The sequence below is a fragment of the Rhynchophorus ferrugineus genome, unplaced genomic scaffold (assembly GCF_030347505.1).
Source record: "Rhynchophorus ferrugineus isolate W39M unplaced genomic scaffold, kcgeb_rfMv2 rfM9, whole genome shotgun sequence".
Classification (NCBI taxonomy): Eukaryota; Metazoa; Arthropoda; class Insecta; order Coleoptera; family Curculionidae; genus Rhynchophorus; species Rhynchophorus ferrugineus.
Genome location: NW_027472588.1, coordinates 38,021,609 through 38,039,880, shown reverse-complemented (window position 1 = coordinate 38,039,880; position 18,272 = coordinate 38,021,609). Strand labels below are relative to the sequence as shown.

The 18,272-nt window shown below is 34.1% G+C and overlaps 3 protein-coding genes and 1 long non-coding RNA gene across 8 annotated transcripts in view; 3 read left to right on the top strand and 1 right to left on the bottom strand.

The window, feature by feature from the left end:
* LOC143202918 (uncharacterized) overlaps window positions 1-18,272 on the top strand; it is a 196,216-nt gene that overhangs the window by 47,481 nt on the left and 130,463 nt on the right. The window lies entirely within an intron of this gene.
* Asx (transcriptional regulator additional sex combs) lies at window positions 273-12,136 on the bottom strand. Of its 4 annotated transcripts, none has more exons than XM_076414836.1 (6): window positions 9,360-12,136; window positions 8,379-8,518; window positions 6,251-6,803; window positions 5,750-6,022; window positions 5,523-5,696; window positions 273-3,205 (listed from the first exon to the last, which is right to left on the bottom strand). In XM_076414836.1, exons 1-6 carry the CDS (start codon window positions 11,611-11,613, stop codon window positions 3,198-3,200), a joined length of 3,402 nt encoding a protein of 1,133 aa, XP_076270951.1. In that variant the 5' UTR covers window positions 11,614-12,136; the 3' UTR covers window positions 273-3,197. The 4 variants fall into 4 exon arrangements, with proteins under 4 accessions (XP_076270951.1, XP_076270949.1, XP_076270952.1 ...); XM_076414834.1 differs by having other exon boundaries at window positions 5,527-5,696; XM_076414837.1 differs by having other exon boundaries at window positions 6,257-6,803.
* CycY (Cyclin Y) lies at window positions 12,303-14,834 on the top strand. Of its 2 annotated transcripts, XR_013007245.1 has the most exons (3): window positions 12,310-13,356; window positions 13,438-13,931; window positions 13,987-14,834. XR_013007245.1 is itself a non-coding variant. In XM_076414896.1 (2 exons), exons 1-2 carry the CDS (start codon window positions 12,729-12,731, stop codon window positions 13,824-13,826), a joined length of 1,017 nt encoding a protein of 338 aa, XP_076271011.1. In that variant the 5' UTR covers window positions 12,303-12,728; the 3' UTR covers window positions 13,827-14,834. The 2 variants fall into 2 exon arrangements, 1 of the variants encoding a protein (XP_076271011.1); XM_076414896.1 differs by having other exon boundaries at window positions 12,303-13,356; window positions 13,438-14,834.
* Window positions 14,961-17,115, top strand: Rab14 (RAS oncogene family member Rab14). The gene is made up of 4 exons (XM_076414911.1): window positions 14,961-15,115; window positions 15,216-15,327; window positions 15,389-15,752; window positions 15,817-17,115. The coding sequence occupies exons 2-4, from the start codon at window positions 15,222-15,224 to the stop codon at window positions 15,992-15,994; spliced, it is 648 nt and encodes a 215-aa protein (XP_076271026.1). The 5' UTR covers window positions 14,961-15,115; window positions 15,216-15,221; the 3' UTR covers window positions 15,995-17,115.

Here is an 18,272-nt window from a genome sequence, read left to right as displayed (position 1 = left end):
AATTAATTAATAATAATGGTTGTATCGTGACAAAATGTTCATTACATTTAACTACAACTAAAAGTTTATTGGAATAGTTATATAACAAACTTACAATTAATTGAAAGCTTTGATACAACCGAAAAAGCCTGCCTGTTGATTTAGAAAAGATGAATTATAAAGCTCCTTATTTGACCATCTTGAGCAGCTGATATAGAATCAAAACAAAAATATACGTCCTTCTATAAGATTTTGTAATTGATATTAAAATAGGAAATAAATAAAACAGCTGCTTATCACATTTATAATGTATTTCTTAAATAAATGCAGAATATCGCTGTTTATGTACATTGTAAATGAAAAAAATTAAATAACCTAAATCGTAAAAAAAACTGTACACGAAACCTTAATACCTATTGAGATTTATATGAAAAATAATTATACACATCTTAAATCTAATAATTTTCAAAAAATATCTAAGAGAAAAGCTAAACAGCATTTTGTTACTTGATCTTCTATGATGGTTATGGGCGTGGTGAGAGAAAATGAATGAAAATGAGGGAATTATTGCACTAGTCTTCTTTAAAACATAAATCAGTTTGACCTGAGGTAGAATATTTATCAAATAAAAAAAGCTTATTAGCAAATGACATGTGAAGTGCTTGGAAGACTTATATAAAAAAAAAACGAAAATACTACAATACAGTCATAGCCACTCGAGTATTTGGAATCAAATAAAGAAACAATATAATAAATAATAATATAAAGGAAGCGAATTTATTGTTGTCAAACAATCTTTAGGTGTTCTAACATGATATTTTGTAGCTTAAAATCCATTTCCGGTGTCGCTAAAGCGTGCCAATATATATACAATTTTTTGATGATTTTAATAAAAGAAACTGAAATAAAGCTTTGAAGATCCAAAAGATTAACCTTAGTTCTATTTACTATAAAAATGAATACAGTATCAATAGAAAAATCCATTTTGTTTGAATTCATAAATTGTATGTACATTGTGACCGTTTCATAAGCCATTAGGTTACATCGAAAAGGTCCAATTGAAATATAAAGGTTTGCTGACAACACATGTTTTACATGGTATCGTAAATATTATGGTAATGGCTTATAAAATATGGCATAAAATATTTCTTGACAACTTTAAATTTCCAAGAAGCAAGCTTATTTATGAATACGCACTGAATTTGAATACTAATAATGTCATATATTGTTTCTATTTTTATTTATACACCTCCTCATTTCCCTTCTATTAATATTACTTTTTAAAGTGTACCATCATCATTAATCTATTAAAAATCACTACGACAAAGTCTTACTTCTGTTGATTTGCCTTAAACCTAGATAATATACCACAGCATTAAAGTCCCACTTGTTGGCAAGCATCATCAAAAATATCATTTCATTTTAAAAGCTATTATCTTACTATGTACACCTTATCTCTAATATATTTTAACACTGGTTTTAAAACGTGACTTATCAGTTTGTGAACGGTATATATATAATATAAATATATTTTTATAGTTCGTTTTGGTGGACAAACTTATAATAGACAAAGGAATAGGAATATTTTAGAAATATATATAAAAATAACACGTTACCTATCTATTAAATCAGTCTATAATAATGTAAAAAGTTTACTTCTATATCTGTATTTGTTATAGCTGCTATAAGATTTACAATCAAAATATTTAAGTTTTTCTGAATATTAGATATTTTTAGAAAGAAACCAAGTATTTTTCGAAATGAATATTTAAATTTGTTTAAAGTCCTTTAACATTTTTTTTTATTATATGTTCCTGGGGGAAAATGATTTCATGCTCATTCTTAGGTTCTTGGCAATTATACCTCTTTTAAAGCTTAATATGCATCACACAAAATCCGAGATGAAAAAAAAAGAAAACACAAATCAACACAACACAAAAATTAAGCTAAGGAACATTTCTCGCCAAATTTACGTAACGTAGTCAGAACAATTAAGATTGATCGAGTAGTTTTAACAACGCCTGATTCAGATAGAAACGAAGACTGAACAGAGTAGATAAGAAATCCCAAAATATACATATATGAATAAAAATAAAATGTATAATAATAATGCAAACCTTTAAGTCGATGATAATTTTAAGTCATTAAAAAGGAACTCGAAAAGAGATTCATATATTTCATGAAATGTGTACTATTTGATATTTATTAGCATTCGTTTAAAAATAATTGAGCAAATTATTTACAATTTTACATGAAGATTTAATTTCATTAGCAGGTGAATCGCACAAACGCTTTTAAATCATATCGGGACACGATTGTGTAACATGAACATTAGGGGTAAATAAAATCTCTGTATAATAATAAATATATATCTATTATCGTGGTTAAAACGTGATCATTTTGTCCATTTGTGTTAGAAAAATCGATGTATAAAGGCCATTAATTGTTCCACAATCAAAGATATAAATAACAAGACAGGTTATCATGACCGATTGGTTTCAGTGTTTTAAAAGGTTCGAAATTAAAAATTTTAACGTAGGTGTTTTTGTCTATGTTTAATATACAGCGGACGCCTTATAGTCTATATTAAAAAATAGACTATATATTATAAAGTTATAACAACAGAGTCATTGGATGAGTGTTGATAGGAACGACACCAGCCAACAAACGAGACCGATCAATCCTTAACCTACCTGATGAAACATGTCCGGCACAGTTTATTAGGCCCTATGCAGTCGTCGTGACAGAACGCGCCGCACTTCTTGCATACGACCATCGCCTTCAGGCTGCACGCGCACGAGTCGTGTTTCTGCTGTTGCATAACCACCTGGCTCTGCGGCATCACCGTGGCCGGATGTTCGCCGATCACGTTCTCGCCGATGATCGTGTAGTTGTTCATGTGACTGTCGATGCTGACGTCGCCGTAGACCACACCTGGGGGCAGCCGCTGCCGTCTGGTGACGGCTTGCGTACCCGGATTCGGACACTGCACGATGAAGTCGCTCGGCTGGCTCTGCTGCAGGTTGGGGTGGTCGGCTTCGACGCTAGCCGGGCGACCGCGATTGCCTATGATCTGGGATGCTCCGCCGGTGGTTACCGCGTTGCCTATTTGCTGTTGCGAAGGGGGAGCTGAAGACGAGCGCGGTATGTTTTGGTCGACGAGTCCGGCTCGTTGCACGAGGATATACTGACCGACGGGGCCAACTGCGTTTTGTCCTTCAACCATCTGCAAGTTAACGTTCATTTAGTGACATTAAATTGTATCAAAACATTAACATAAGAGAAGCTGTAGTTCAACAAATTGTTACTTTCAATTTTAAAGTTCATATTTGATACAAAATCGGAAATATAGCCGTATAATTATTGCCTTCCAGAACAAAGTCCTGAGAAGTATTGTAGCAGCACCCAGCTCCTACAGGACCGACTACTTACATCGAGGCCTTCAGATACCGACTGTCACTCAGAAAATCAAGAGAATCGCAAGGAGACATGAGGGCAGACTCCATTCTCATGTCAATATCGAAGTAATATAACTCTTGAATAACACCAGAACAGGACACAGACTCAAAAAAATCAAATCATTTGATCTTTTATAGTGTAGTGTAGTGAGGTGCACTTAATAGAAAAACAGCAGTATTTATACATAAACATTATTACACCCGAGGCAAAGATAGGGTCTACGGGAAATTCAAGATACATACCTAATTTTAAGATATTTTATAGACAAATTATAGATTAGGCAGCAACGACTAGTAACAATGTAATAAATAAATAAATAAATAATAAAAATTTTGTCTTAGTGAATTTAAATAACTTCATGTGTCATTTCTGTGTGATGACAGACAATAATTATGTAAGTAAAAGTGTCCATATGACATACGTTGTCCAAATAAGAAGCATTGATTTCCCAAATTTAGTGAATTTAGTGAAATTCTGATACTTTACAACTTCATTATAACTTGTAATTAATAACAATGACCTCGGTGTTTTAGCCGTTAATATAGCACATTGATTCTAATTCAATTTGTCTATGGTTGCTGTAATTTTACAAAAGTCCATTTCACGATAGGAGACAAATAATTCAATAAATTTGATTATAACATATATATTATAGTTTTTGTTTTCCCGATAGATGGCATCACTTGAAATATGACATTTTGAGCATTACTTTAGATACATAAACATCGAAATTAGTGCGTGGTAGTTGAAAAGTTGTTTGCGTTTGAATATGCACAAAAGTAATGAAAAACGCGTGAAAAATTGTTTTGTAGATCGTACATAACATGATCTATCAAAAACTACTACTGCATGGAAATGTTTCGATAGCTTTCGTTGTGTAATGTGTGTTTTGCGACTTAATTACATTTATTTATATTTAAGAAAATCATTTAATTTTAAGTTTACGAAAATTATGTTTTTTATTTTATAGTTTAGAGGTCTAATCTATTAGACCATTTAACTGTTTTTGTAATATTTGTGATATGGGACAAGAATTATGACTTGAAACAATATAAAATATCACATTGTATCGAATGTCTGGTGAAGTTAGGCCAAGATAAGAAAGGCACCGAGCAAGTAGAAAACACGTAGCTAGCAAAAAGGATGTATCATCGGCTCGGTGTCGAGTGTTCCGGATAATGGGGGTTCGGGTACCGGGACTAGACGAAGCGTACCAGAAGTTAGACCTGGTAAAGCACCCCTTATGGCTATAAGCATAAACTTCAAGAAGGCCCGAGACACTAGAATTTTCGAGAATTTCTTAAAGAAACTGTAAAGCACGTATTATATCCACCTGAAAAGTTCCTAGCTGGAAGAGCCTTTCCTTCTCAGTCACCATCAGAGAATAACAGAAAAAGACAACAATAAACGATGAATATGAATTAAAAAATAGTTAAGATTTAATCGGAATTAAGAAGAAAGAAAATTTATCAAGAATGGAAGTCAAGAATCAAGAAGAGTATAATTCTTGTATGTCGTGTGTATAGTCATCAGTTGGATCCGATGATGGAATCAGTATCCCATATATCCAAAACCAGACAGACGATTTAGTAAGTAATTCCCATCCAATTCATAATCCTTTTCACCATTATGTATCGACTTGACTTCTTTCATTATATATATTTTTTATAATATTCACTTAAAAAAACAAACTCGTCCTTGTGTGGTAATTTTCGCAAAGAGAAAAAATAATTTGTTTTTCATTTACAACATTGTTTTCTCTCCATGTAGAAGTCCAAGAAGAACTGAAAAGGTCCAATAAGAAGTATATCAGCGGCATTAATGTTGCTATGATACTAAGCACAGACTGTTAGAATAATGAAATGAAAACTAGATCCTGGAATGGTGAACTGCCAAAAACGTTTACGAAAACAGGGTTCTTGCTAAACTTTCTCAATATGATTGAAATGTTTCCTTTTGAGGTCTGTTAAAACACCCCAGAGCCAAATAATCCAATAATATTTGCTTTAAATAAATTGAACGATACATTTTTAAAAAATTACGTTTTTGACACCTTTTAACGTAATAATAAAAATTCTACTCACTCACTTCTGGACTTAGAGCAGATCCCTGTGGTAAAACGGCCATAGTAACAGGTATCCCCTGACCAGACGTCGTGAATACATGTCTCACTACCACGGGCGGACTAGGCTGTCGCTGATGGTGGAATGGTACCCCCGGCCGAACTTTCTGTCCGATATTTTTTATACCATTGTTGTCTGAAACAGGTCCAGTTAATAATTGTATTTAATATTCATTCCGTCAAACTTACTGCCAATTTGGAAATTTCCAGATGAGGGTAGAGGAGGTGTAAAAGTCTTATTTCCCCTAGAGGAAGTGACCGAACTATATTGGGTTTGCCTATTATCGTTCTTCTTGACGTTATTCACCGCTGCCGAAGCTAAAAGACTAGGTGGTGGTTTCAACTGACATCTGAGTTGATCTCTGTTGGGACTATTCTGTATGACGGCCTGACAAATCTGATAACTCCGCTCTAAGTTTACGGCACCAGGCGGTTTGTTGTTCCCACGATTCCTATTACTTGCTGTAAATAATAAATTGACGTTTACATTAGCAATTTAGGCTAAACAAAGTAGCTGATGATCTGGAAAAAAGTTATGTATGAAAAGACTTTTATTCTAATTTTAATGCTTATGCTTTAATATTGAACTAGTGATAAATAACTGAAATTGTGTAATCATTGCATTCTAATGATATATTGAAAGATATCAGAAAAATTTAATAATAAAAGCCAATATTTTATACCCATTACCTTTACCTATTGTATTATTCTTTGGTTTGGTCTTGCTGTGTGTCGGTACGGCTCGTATAGGTTGGCTAGTGCTCAACGCTAAATATGGTAGCGCGCTGGAGCTTTGAACATTCCCAGGTCTAGCGACGGGCGGCGTGCACTGCGAGGTCTCGCTCAGAGCGGAGTTTCTTACAGGCGCCGACGTTACCACTGACGGCAAACACACTATTGTCGTGGGAGGTATCACCGTGGTCACTGTTTTGGCCGTCGTCGAACTCACGGTCAGATTGGCCTCGTTATTGTTTGTCGTCACGGTACTGGTGATCAAGGTATCCGGACTGGCAATTTCCGGCGTTAGCGTCACCTCCAGTTCCAGTTTAACCTGATTGCCCTGGCTGTACTCCGGATAGACGGCTGGTTCTTTGTCCGGTAGCTTCCCGTCTTCGCTGTGAGTGGATCCCAGAGCAGCAGCTACCATCTCGGAGTCCATTTTTACATCGTACGGCCAGTCGTTAGGCACAGGAAATGTTCCTTCTTCTAGTCGCACCTCCAATTCCTCTTGCATCGGTATAACCTAAACCAAAAACATGATAAAATAACAAATAGAACAAATAAGCATCTATAGCCCTCTTAACATTTATAAAATAGTATTTTTTCTAAAATATAAAAAAAACTTTAATGAATACCTCAATTAAAACCAGATATACTGTATATTTACATTATATTTTTATACAACACATATCTTATTATTACTGTTTTTAAATGCTGAGTTGTTAAAAATAGGATACCATTCTGAACAATCTCCTGTAGATTGATCTACCCACCACAAAAATCAGTAATATGGCAATATATACAGACGACAAGAAAATCTTAGCATATCACAAGGACTCAATGATAGTATCGATGTTTGTCAGTCATAAATAGGTGTACAAATCAATACTTATACCTACTTGGACCTACGGGATCCAATTAAGGGGCACTACTAACAAATCTACTATAGCCGTTATTCAACGGTTTCAAAAGAAAGCTGCGCGCTATAGTGCTATATCCATCTAAATCGATAACGAGTATAAGCTTCAAAAATGTAAACTGTTCAAACCACCAAAGAACCTCAGTGCATACCAATGGGCTTGCTATTCAGGTAGAAGTGAGTGTTAACAGAAATATTAGTGAATATATAGACTTCAGAGATTTGGAATAAGATATTACTACAGAGGATTACTTACTGAAGTAATTTTCAACACGTTATGTATATAATCCTTCCAATAAAACAGCCAATGCTTTCATCAAAATTTATAATGCAACGTTGCCGCGCCAAATGTAACTTTTTGGTTTGTTTTGACTCTGACAAAATACTAATGTAAATAAAATAATGAAACAAAAATAACGTTATATAGTTTATTTTAACATTATAGTGCATCTAATGCATATTTATTGAAGGAGTTAAACTACCGTTAATTAAACAGCTACAATAGTTCATAGGTTAGAGTTGTTTCATTATATTTACATTGACAGATAGCAACGGTGTCGACCGATTTGCTTACATGTTCGGACGCATCAGACTTCATTCTGTATCTTTTTAACTAAGGTAAGGCTAATTAGTAAAATGAGAAACAAAAATGCCCCAAGTTTAAACGATTTTACGTTTTTATAAACTGAATTTGGCAATACGTTTGATGGTGTTGATGATGTGTATTGGCTGTTTTATTGGAAGGACTATATAATAATTATCATGAGAAAATCTTATTGCCCACTGAGTAGATCTTGAACCCCTAATGGGAAAAACTGAATAATAATTCTGTCCTTTTTCATATTTTTGAAAACGAATTTATTCAAATAGATTTCAAACATTAATCCATACATAACACAATCCATATTTTGATTACAGTTTTTCACCTTTAGGATTATTTCTGAGATCCAAACAAATACTAATCGGACGGGTAAGTAAAGATATGGCTAATCTAGTATTCAAACGCCTTGTATTCAAAAGATCTAGTGTGTTCTTTTTGACAGTAGTGTCGAATTAATATATTAGTGTAATAGTGAAATATCTGGCGGTAGGGTATTAAAAACAGTTAAAATTGTGTATTAAAAACGGTTTGAGACATCCGACCGAATTAATTTGACAATATTATATTAATATACATACCTGGACGTGATCGGTTGTGTTTATATCATTGGTAATTGTGACGGGTACATTAACCGGAGTTTCCAAATTATGCAGAGGCGGTACCTGGAGCAACTTCTCGGTGCTAGAGTCCACCAATCCCCAGCAGCATTCCTCGGTCACTGAAAATGTATTGACGATCGTTTAGAAAGCAAAAACACAATAACGAAACGGTCTCGGTCGAGACGTACAGGCAGTATTTTTGAAATGTAATATGTTGTGACTAAAGAAACAACTAATAACTGTGATAGCAAAGAGCTATGCTGACAATACTCGTATGGAACGATATCTAAAACAGTGAAAATGTTTTCGTAGGGTAAAACATCCTTATTTTTTATATTCGTAGAAATATTTGATAGGTCTTCTGGAAAATTTACGTATATATTTAAAAAAATCGTACAAATGATTATAAAGCTTATAAAACTTTGACAATATATATTTTAAATTTTTTATGATTTATCTTTTAATTTAACACTACTAGATTAAAGGTTTCTGCGGGTGATGTAGTAAATCGTTACAGAAAGAACTGAAATAATAAATCATAAACTGACCAGTTTAGTCTCTAGCTAAATAATTTTAAATGGTACTATTTAACTTGACCAGTGACGACTACCATTACTTCCCAATTTTCGTTTATTCAATGTTTTATTTACCAATTAATTCTCGATACTTTAGCGGTTTGGGAAATAAAATACCTTTTTAAATATGTCTCATTAATGAGCCCAAATAAAAATCAAATTCCACATTAAATAACTTCATTGGAATAATTTGGATCTCCTTTTTTATCGTAGTTTATCGAAAAACGTCTTTTATATTTGCAATTATTATTAAGAAAATGATTTTGTCTGTAGACTAATTTGACTTCATTAACAAGCCTAAGGTACTTCGCAACAAATAAATAAAAAATCAACAATAACAAGACACAAGGAATTTTATTATGAGCCAAATAATTGATCATCTTACCATTAGACACGCCTTCACCAAACAACGTGGCTTGGATGTCTACTTCGGGTTTCTTATCCGGCTTTTCAGTGGTGGTGACAGAGATCTGCCCAGACTCCAGAACGTAGTTCTCCGCGTCAATGAAGCGGTCCTCGTTCGCATCGTCATCGTGAATAATTTTGGCACTGTCGAAACTGATAACCAAGTCTGCTTCCTCGACACTGGCTTCTAGTTTTTCCGCGGAAACCTCCGTGACGGTCTCGACCCTAAACTCGTCTGGTTTCTGCATCACCAGCGATTCCTGCTGCAATATCAGCGTGTTGGGCAGCATCTCGAACGTCTCCTGCAGTTCCTGCTCGATCTTCTCGGTCGTGTCCTCGTTGGTTTCGAGAGGAGCGTCCTCGGTATCGGGCGATTCGGTATAGTTCTGTTTCGTCTCTTCCATGCTGGACGAAGCGCTGGATTCTTGCAGGTTGAGATTATCCAAGTTCGGCTCAGTTTCTACGGGCAAAATCTCGCTCACATCAGGAGCCGACGTCATCGTCTCCTCCTGATCCTGCGACACCTCCGATTCCCTTTCCGATTTAATGTCGGTATTGCTACTGGTTGCCGATGCGGACGAGGACGTCTCATCTGCTTGATGAATCTCTTCTGTGAAATTTATGTGCAGTTGTAACGAGTCCACGGTTTCGATAGCTTCGCTACTGGACATCTCCTCTAAGTTATGAGCGGTAACGCTACAAGAACTACTGCTGTTTTCGTCTATAATTCTGTCCTTATCGTACATGTCATCTGGATGTTCTGCGCTCTCGGATGTCTGTTCACTGACTTTCTCATCATCACTCGCCACCTCTGATGTTATATCTAGAGGATCTTTAAGTTCGGATGCGTCCAAAGTGTCCATGGGCTCTGGTGACAACGCCAAGGGACTCATTGATTTACTTCGCTTGGTACTACTGCCGTCTCTATCTGAACTAGGCGACCTCTGTCTCTTTTCCGTATCATTGACAATATCATCTCTACATATAATGATTGTCTCGGCATTATTTTCTAATATTGTATCACTTATGTTAACTATACAATTGTCATGTATGTCTATATTATGAGTATCACTAGTATAAGACTCTTTCACTTCTTCCTCTAAATCAACCTTCACTGTTTCTGGAATGAACACTTCCTCAGACTTATGATGAATTTCCTCGAGTTGTACTTTGCTCTTGATCTGCTTAATGGGAAGCAGATCGGGAATCGGGGATTTGTTCTCGGTCGGTTTGGATATCTCTTCTTTCAATATCGTACAAGATCTGGTCATCGCCCCCACTGTTCTGATCCTTTTGATGGGAGGCGGGGGAGAGCTTTTACTCTTGTTAGTCGCCGATGTCGTTGACGGTCTCAATTTGATTGTTGTTTTGATGGGGGGTCTAGAACTCAAAGAATTAGTGCTCGTCGTGGCGCTCGCATCACCTGATCGATCTCCCCATATCGGTTCGAAGTGTTTCAACTTCCATGGGTCCAGCTTGCTTCTCTCCTTGTCGGCTTCCAGTTTCAGTTTCTGTTGGTTCTCTGGCGTGAACTCGCCCTCTGCCAAACGGTCCTGCCACTCCAGGCAAGCCCTGGCGAAAAATTCGTTATTCAACCCAGAGCTAATCTCTATACAGTTTGGATCTGAAGAGTTACTGATCAGTTGCTGATCTACCAACGGCAACAGCTGCACCAATTTGTTTTGATATAAAAGTGGTAAAGAGGCAAAAGTGCCTTTGTTTAAAAGGAGCCTTAAATTAGTATTTACTAAAATAGAATCAGGTGTTTCCAAGTCTATACAACCTTCTTTTGTTTGTTCCAACTGAGCTGCTGTAGACAGTTTCTTATTGGTTCTTTTCCTCGGCTTCATATTAAAGCCAGGAATGGATGCTAAAACTTCCCTCATAGTCGGTGTTTTTGTGGAAATTGGAGGCACTATGGTCACTTCTTCAGTCCCCTCTGAAGGTAAAGGTTTAACTATTATACGCGGTACTGTACTAGATGTGACACCTGATGTCAGGGTTGTGTTTTTCTTTCTGCGTCTAGCTTGTTGTCGAAGTGCATGCTTAACAGATTTTTTATTGCTTATGTTCGAAAGGGGGGCTGTGTTATTACCTATGGGACATACGTTAGCGGCATTCGACGCATACACCACGGAAGATGCAGAATGATTTTGGTACTTTTCTTCTTCTGATTGACATAATGGAGTTGAATGAATCTCTGTGTTAGCATCAGGAGTGACGTCTATTTCCATCACGTAAACGCCCGAGGTACATTAATCACCTCCGTATAATCCTTCCAGTGCACCTTGTTTTGATATTTTACCACACAAAGATTTTACAAGTATGTAAATACATTCACCCCATATTAATTGTTTATATGACTGAGATGAACGCAAGAAACGATAAATGTCTTTGGGAGCTCGGAGGCATCGAACACAATTGTAACCACAATCTTTGCTATTCACAACAAATGTCCACCGATATTATTAACAATAATACGCCATCCGCCATTTCATAACCGAGCCTGATATAAACAGGAAATATATTGTGGATTGAATAGTACTCTACTCAAGGACATATTTAATTTTTGCCATTGGCATGATTGTCATAATGACTTTTTACCTATTAGTCACTTTGTCACAACGTTTATATGAAGTGTCGATAAAATACAATGAATTCAAATTTTATAGGTTTTTAATTATTCTCTGACTCCTTATTATTTATTAATAGCAATTATTATTTGTAAGTTCAATCAATGTCAGTAGAACCAACTTAAATATAGGCAATAATACCAATTAATATGTAGGTTATTATGCCAATTAACACTATAGTTATTTCACATTTTAAATATCACTTTCTGTTATTAAACGATTTGAAATAATCAATTACACATTGAAAGTATATATTAATTTGTCCCAATGACTTTTAATACATTGGCAACACTGTTTAATACAAATAGAATTTTGACAGTTTAATTTTTGTCATACATGAACGATTATAAGAATAACAGTTTAATAAGAAAATATCCGTAAGAAACAAATTTAATGGATCGGATGAAAGTGCGGAAAAAATGTGACCACTATTTGATCTTTCTATAATGGAGAGGTTGCTGGATTTATATGTGAAGCAAGCAAAAGTCAGTCCAAATTGTAAATGGGTGTGCGGTATTTTCTCCGTTAATCTTTAATATCTCTATTATTGTGAAGGTACATGAGATAAGATAACGATTTTTTCCTTCTATAATCTTTTATGGCCTAATATTGGATTAATCGCAGTTATAAAATAAAAATGCGTGAAAAATCAACAATCCCTGTATTTACAAAATCAGGATCTGTTGAAGTTAGTTAGTCAGTACCAATTAAGTACGATGGGTAATAAAGCTAGCTGTTGCTCATTCTCTAGCCCCCAAGCTAGCCATAGAGTGATCAATCCTATCGATGAAACTCTACCTGAAGGGGAGGTTAGTGTTTCTAATTTACAGCATATTAGTGAGAGAGGTGGTGATGATGGTGAAGCTGACCCCTCTCAAGATCCAATGGCCAAAACCATCTTTATAGAACGCTCAAAAACAGCTATAGAAAATGGCATGATTCGAAGAAGAAGCCAACATCAAATAGCAGATCTGAGACCTTTAAAGAAAAGCAGTTCCTGTTCAACAATATATTTAGATGATAGTACTGTCTCTCAACCAAATCTGAAGAACACTGTCAAATGTGTTGCCTTAGCTATATATTATCACATAAAGAATCGCGATTCTCAAAGGGAAATTGATATATTTGATGAAAAGTCTCACCCCCTAACAAGGGATGGGGTTAGTGAGGACTATGATAAGCACAATCCTGAACACAAACAAATTTATAAATTTGTGAGGACTTTGTTTAATGCTGCTCAATTAACAGCAGAGTGTGCCATTATAACATTAGTGTATCTAGAAAGACTTTTAACTTATGCTGAACTTGATATACAACCATCAAATTGGAAAAGGATAGTTTTAGGTAAGGATATTAGAAATATTTCAGTTTTATAAATTAGATTTTTAATCTGCTGATGTTTGCTGACATTTTGATTTTATTTAGGTGCAATACTGTTAGCTTCCAAAGTTTGGGATGACCAAGCAGTTTGGAATGTAGACTATTGCCAGATACTTAAAGACATCTCTGTAGAGGATATGAATGAATTGGAGCGTCAATTCCTCGAGCTCCTCCAGTTTAACATCAATGTTCCCTCAAGTGTTTATGCAAAATATTATTTTGATTTGCGTACCCTAGCCGAAGCCAATGATCTAACATTCCCCAGTGAACCACTCAGCAAGGATCGCGCCCAGAAACTAGAGGCCATGTCGCGGGTGATGGAGGATAAGTTTACAGCAGAAGCTATAAAGAATGGCCTGAAGAAATGGTCTAGTTTGGACAATATAACAAATGGAGGAATAGCTGCTCGCAGGAGTGTGGCTATTCTGTCATAAACGAAAAGTTATTAAGTAATAAATGGGACAATATTTTTGACTACATAGGATTTACCAAAGTATTTTTTTTAAATAATAATTTTTAAAATCTCATTTGGCCATATGGTAAAGGATTTATTGTATATGATGAAATTCCATAAACCATGTGGCATATTTACAGGGTGGTTGATTCAACAAGATCAGTCTCATTTACTGATGATATTTAAGGTACTAATATATTTCTGTTCAATATTTTGTAAGTATCTCTTATATATATTTCATAATCTGGTTTTATTTTGTATAGCTTTATATATGGTATATATTTTGTATGAAATTTAAAATACTACTCAAAAGCGCTGTAGACTCTAGAATTAGAGATGCTAATTTCTTCAGGCTTATTTAATATTATTTTTTTTGTTATGCAGATTGGTGATAGTACATATCCTATGGCGTATACAATTTTTTTATATAAATTACATAGTTATATTTTACACAATATTATTATGTAGAATTAATTAGAAAATATGAATTATATTAAGGAATGCCTTCAATTTACAAAAAAATGTATTCATAAAATTCAAAGCCGTTTAGTTAGTTATAGGCTATACAAAATAAAATAGTTGACATTGTAAAAAAATCTGAAATGTGTCACCAACAGAATACGTTCTAAACGGTTGTTTGAATCACCTTGTCTATATCTATTTATATATATACCTATTGTATATAGACATTTACAATGCTTAAGTCACTAAAAAAATTTTTCACTAGCTTTATACTACATTTTTGTATCGTATATTAGAAAAATCAAATGTGACAAAACTGTATAATTAGTATTAATATGCTATACGACTTCCGAAAAGAGCCAATTTATCAACGGTAAATAACAGTTAATTTTTCCTTTTTTATTGTAAAACAAAAATTTTGCATGTTGCAGAATTTATGTGGAATAATACTTTATTTTTATATTATTTTCTGTCTGAATTAAACTGAAAACATCTCTTAGATTTAATAAATAAGCTTTCCGGATGACCTTTTGTGTTATTGTTTCCTACTATACAGAAACACATTCCATTATTGTTTATATTAATCTAATTGGCAACACTGCTACGGTTGGCAAAATGATTCATCAAAAAAGTCACTAGACTTTATGATGACAAATATCGGCTGTATTTTGACGTTTCCCATTTTTATTGTGATGATCGCCCACTTCTATTTCACTGTTTGAGTTTGTTGAAACTTGTTCAGATTTATAGAGTATTCTCCAGTTAATGATAATTTAATACAGTTTCGAAACGTTCATATATTGTAAGGTGTGTATGATTTGGTTGTTTATTTTTATTGCCGTTTGCTGTTGTTTTTGGTGCATTTTGTTTGTCTTTGGTTCGCTATTGTTATAGTTATGCGTTTTAGATAAAAATGTCCACCGGACCCTACAATTATTCTTATATCTTCAAATATATCATTATTGGTGATATGGGAGTTGGGAAGTCATGTTTACTTCATCAATTTACTGAAAAGAAGTGTAAGTAAATAAATTCTCAGTATGCTTAATTGTCGTAATTAAAACTAATTATTTCTTCTAGTTATGGCTGATTGTCCCCACACCATAGGTGTAGAATTTGGTACGCGAATTATTGAGGTGTCTGGGCAAAAGGTAAAATTACAGATTTGGGACACAGCTGGACAAGAGAGATTTCGGGCAGTTACCAGATCATACTATAGAGGAGCTGCTGGAGCTCTCATGGTTTATGACATAACCAGAAGATCCACATACAATCATCTTAGTAGTTGGTTGACAGATACAAGAAACTTAACTAATTCAAGCACTGTTATTTTCCTAATCGGAAATAAATGTGATTTAGAGGGCCAACGTGATGTTACTTATGAAGAAGCCAGCAAATTTGCAGAAGAAAATGGCTTGTTATTCGTTGAAGCTAGTGCTAAAACGTAAGGATAATAATACACAAGTAGATAAGTGAAGGAAATGTGTTATTAAATAATTTTATTTCAGAGGTGATAATGTTGAGGAAGCTTTTCTGGAAACAGCCAAAAAGATATATCAGAGCATTCAGGATGGCCGGTTAGACTTGAATGCAGCTGAATCAGGCGTTCAACATAAGCCTTCTCAGCCAGGCCGTAATAACCTCTCGAATGACCAACAAACTAACAGAGACAATTGTGCCTGCTAGTTGTCTACCATTATTACAGAGTAATTAATTTCATTAAACAACTTTTATTTTTATGAACATTATATAAAAAAAAACTCATGTTTATTTCTGATTCCTTTAGTCGTTAAGTATATTAAATATTAAAACATTTGGCAATATTATCTATATCTCATTGTTAGTTTCATTTAGTGTTGATGTAACTGAAAATTTTACCTTAATGAGGCATAAATAATATTGCAGTTAACAGTTAAGACATCTTAACATACATATTAATTGGAATCAAGGAACATTGTATGTATGAAAGTAATAGTTTTTAGTAATTAGGCTTTTTTCAGAAAAATTAAGTGATTAATAACAACATTGATTGAAAATGTATGTCAACTATCCTTTGAAATAATAATATAAATTCACCATAGTGACAATATTTCGGTTATTGATGATTTTTGTTGACCATGATTTTTAAAGCTCTTTTTTTGCTGGTCAATATCAATTTAAAAAATGGAGCAAAGTATTTATCTTGTATCTGATAAAAAAAAAGAATCATGATTTTTACGAATCAGGGATTTATTTTTCTTTTTCATGATGTTCTTTTTAGTTTGTTTAAAAACTAGGTTTGAACAGAAGAATATTACAAAACTACCAACGATATCGATGCTACTATAGCTGGTTGGACGTAGCTGTGAGATTAGTTCCATGACTCCAAAACAAAATAAACGAAATCCATTTTTAATTATACTGAAAGCTTTTGTTTTTTTTTTCACTTATAGTATAAGAACGCATAGGAAAATATAGATCAGACTAATTCTGGGTTATTAAATAAAGATCTTAATATATTAAGTGTTTTATAAAGTTATCTATGTAGATGTAGAATCAATAATAAATTATTAAGTAACACGCCTCATATCTTCACTTATCAAAATATCTTATTTAATTGGTAAATAATTAGATCGTTTAGGAACAGCTCTTCGACTTTGAAACCTTCGAAGGTCTATTACGTTTTGGTTCCTTCTATATTGTATACAGCGATTTTCATTATGAAGAATTCTATATAGATTCGTTTCAGCTTTTTATCTAGAGATGGATGTCTGTATGTGATGTATTTATTATCAAAACTATAACAAAATAATAAAGGTTAAATTGTCGTTTTGTTTTATTTTGATAGAAATTTCTTCGATCATACGATTTCTTAGTTGAAAATGTTACTGAAGTTCAAATAGTCGTTGGGATCCGGAAAGAGCTAAAGGCATGGGTAGTGGACGTCATAAATAAATAAGTGAATTATTTGCTGGATCGACACCAGTCTTGAAATAAGCAGAGGCTTTCACTATGTGCACCTTAAGTCATCATCTTTCGTACGAGACTACATTTAAGAAAAAATACGCCAAATTTGACAAATTGGCAGCGTCGCGGTTACATGATGTGATTTCTACTTTATGAAGCAGACAATCCTTTACCCGTCCACTTTAGGTATTTTATGTACAAACCTTTATTAGTTAATTCCTATCTAAATTTTACTAAGTTCCGGTGTTCGAAATTGAATAATACATAGTTGATTGTACACTTTGAGCTGATATGTTTCAACCAGAGTATTACTCTATGGTTTCAACTCACTTTCATCCAATAACATTAGGCTGATGTTTTCAAAAACATCAATGTCCCCAAATTTGAATGCACCACATGACATCTAGGGGTATTTGAAGAAATTGTATTGTCATTTATCAGTTCTCCTTTTAGGCATGTAGGCAAATCCAGTAGACTATGCTCACGGCTGTTTTGATGTTGTCATAGTAATATTCATAGTGTTTTTTGAAACTTAAATTATTTGGAAAGAGCATATAAACTGTCATTGTTCTTACAGAGGCAGTGAATAAAATAAGACTTAATTCTAATGGAGGAAGGAGGGTAATAAACACAGATTTAGAAAATACGACAACCTAGACTCTTCGTGGTGTCAATAAAATATGCCGAATCTTAGCGGCACAATAAGCATAATCGTAATCAACTCTAAAAATAAAAATTCATATGAATATTCAAATGTTCAACTAGGACTATAATGGCTCATATTTCCATCTAATTTGGCAACCTTAATGTTCCAAAATTCAGTTTCTAAATCTCAGTGGTACATAAGCTAGTTTAGACAATCGAGGCTTGCTTGCCTTTTTATTGAAAGTAATTATTTTATTTATTTCAAAGGAGGCTACATAAATGTAGGGCGTGTAATAGAGATAGAATTGTGCTATGTGCATACAGAAGGAATAAAATCTAAGTAACATATGGAATAATATGTGACGGTAACAAA

What these genes read in the sequence shown, in the direction of transcription:
- Asx (XM_076414834.1), bottom strand. Translation starts at nt 11,613, where the DNA reads ATGGAAATAGACGTCACTCCTGATGCTAACACAGAGATTCATTCAACT. An exon ending in TGGTGAAGGCGTGTCTAATG is followed by an intron (nt 8,519 to 9,359) that starts GTAAGATGATCA and finishes ATACATTTTCAG; the next exon opens with TGACCGAGGAATGCTGCTGG. An exon ending in ACACAACCGATCACGTCCAG is followed by an intron (nt 6,804 to 8,378) that starts GTATGTATATTA and finishes TTTTTGGTTTAG; the next exon opens with GTTATACCGATGCAAGAGGA.
- CycY (XM_076414896.1), top strand. Translation starts at nt 12,729, where the DNA reads ATGGGTAATAAAGCTAGCTGTTGCTCATTCTCTAGCCCCCAAGCTAGC. An exon ending in TTGGAAAAGGATAGTTTTAG is followed by an intron (nt 13,357 to 13,437) that starts GTAAGGATATTA and finishes GATTTTATTTAG; the next exon opens with GTGCAATACTGTTAGCTTCC.
- Rab14 (XM_076414911.1), top strand. Translation starts at nt 15,222, where the DNA reads ATGTCCACCGGACCCTACAATTATTCTTATATCTTCAAATATATCATT. An exon ending in TCAATTTACTGAAAAGAAGT is followed by an intron (nt 15,328 to 15,388) that starts GTAAGTAAATAA and finishes TATTTCTTCTAG; the next exon opens with TTATGGCTGATTGTCCCCAC. An exon ending in GTTGAAGCTAGTGCTAAAAC is followed by an intron (nt 15,753 to 15,816) that starts GTAAGGATAATA and finishes ATTTTATTTCAG; the next exon opens with AGGTGATAATGTTGAGGAAG.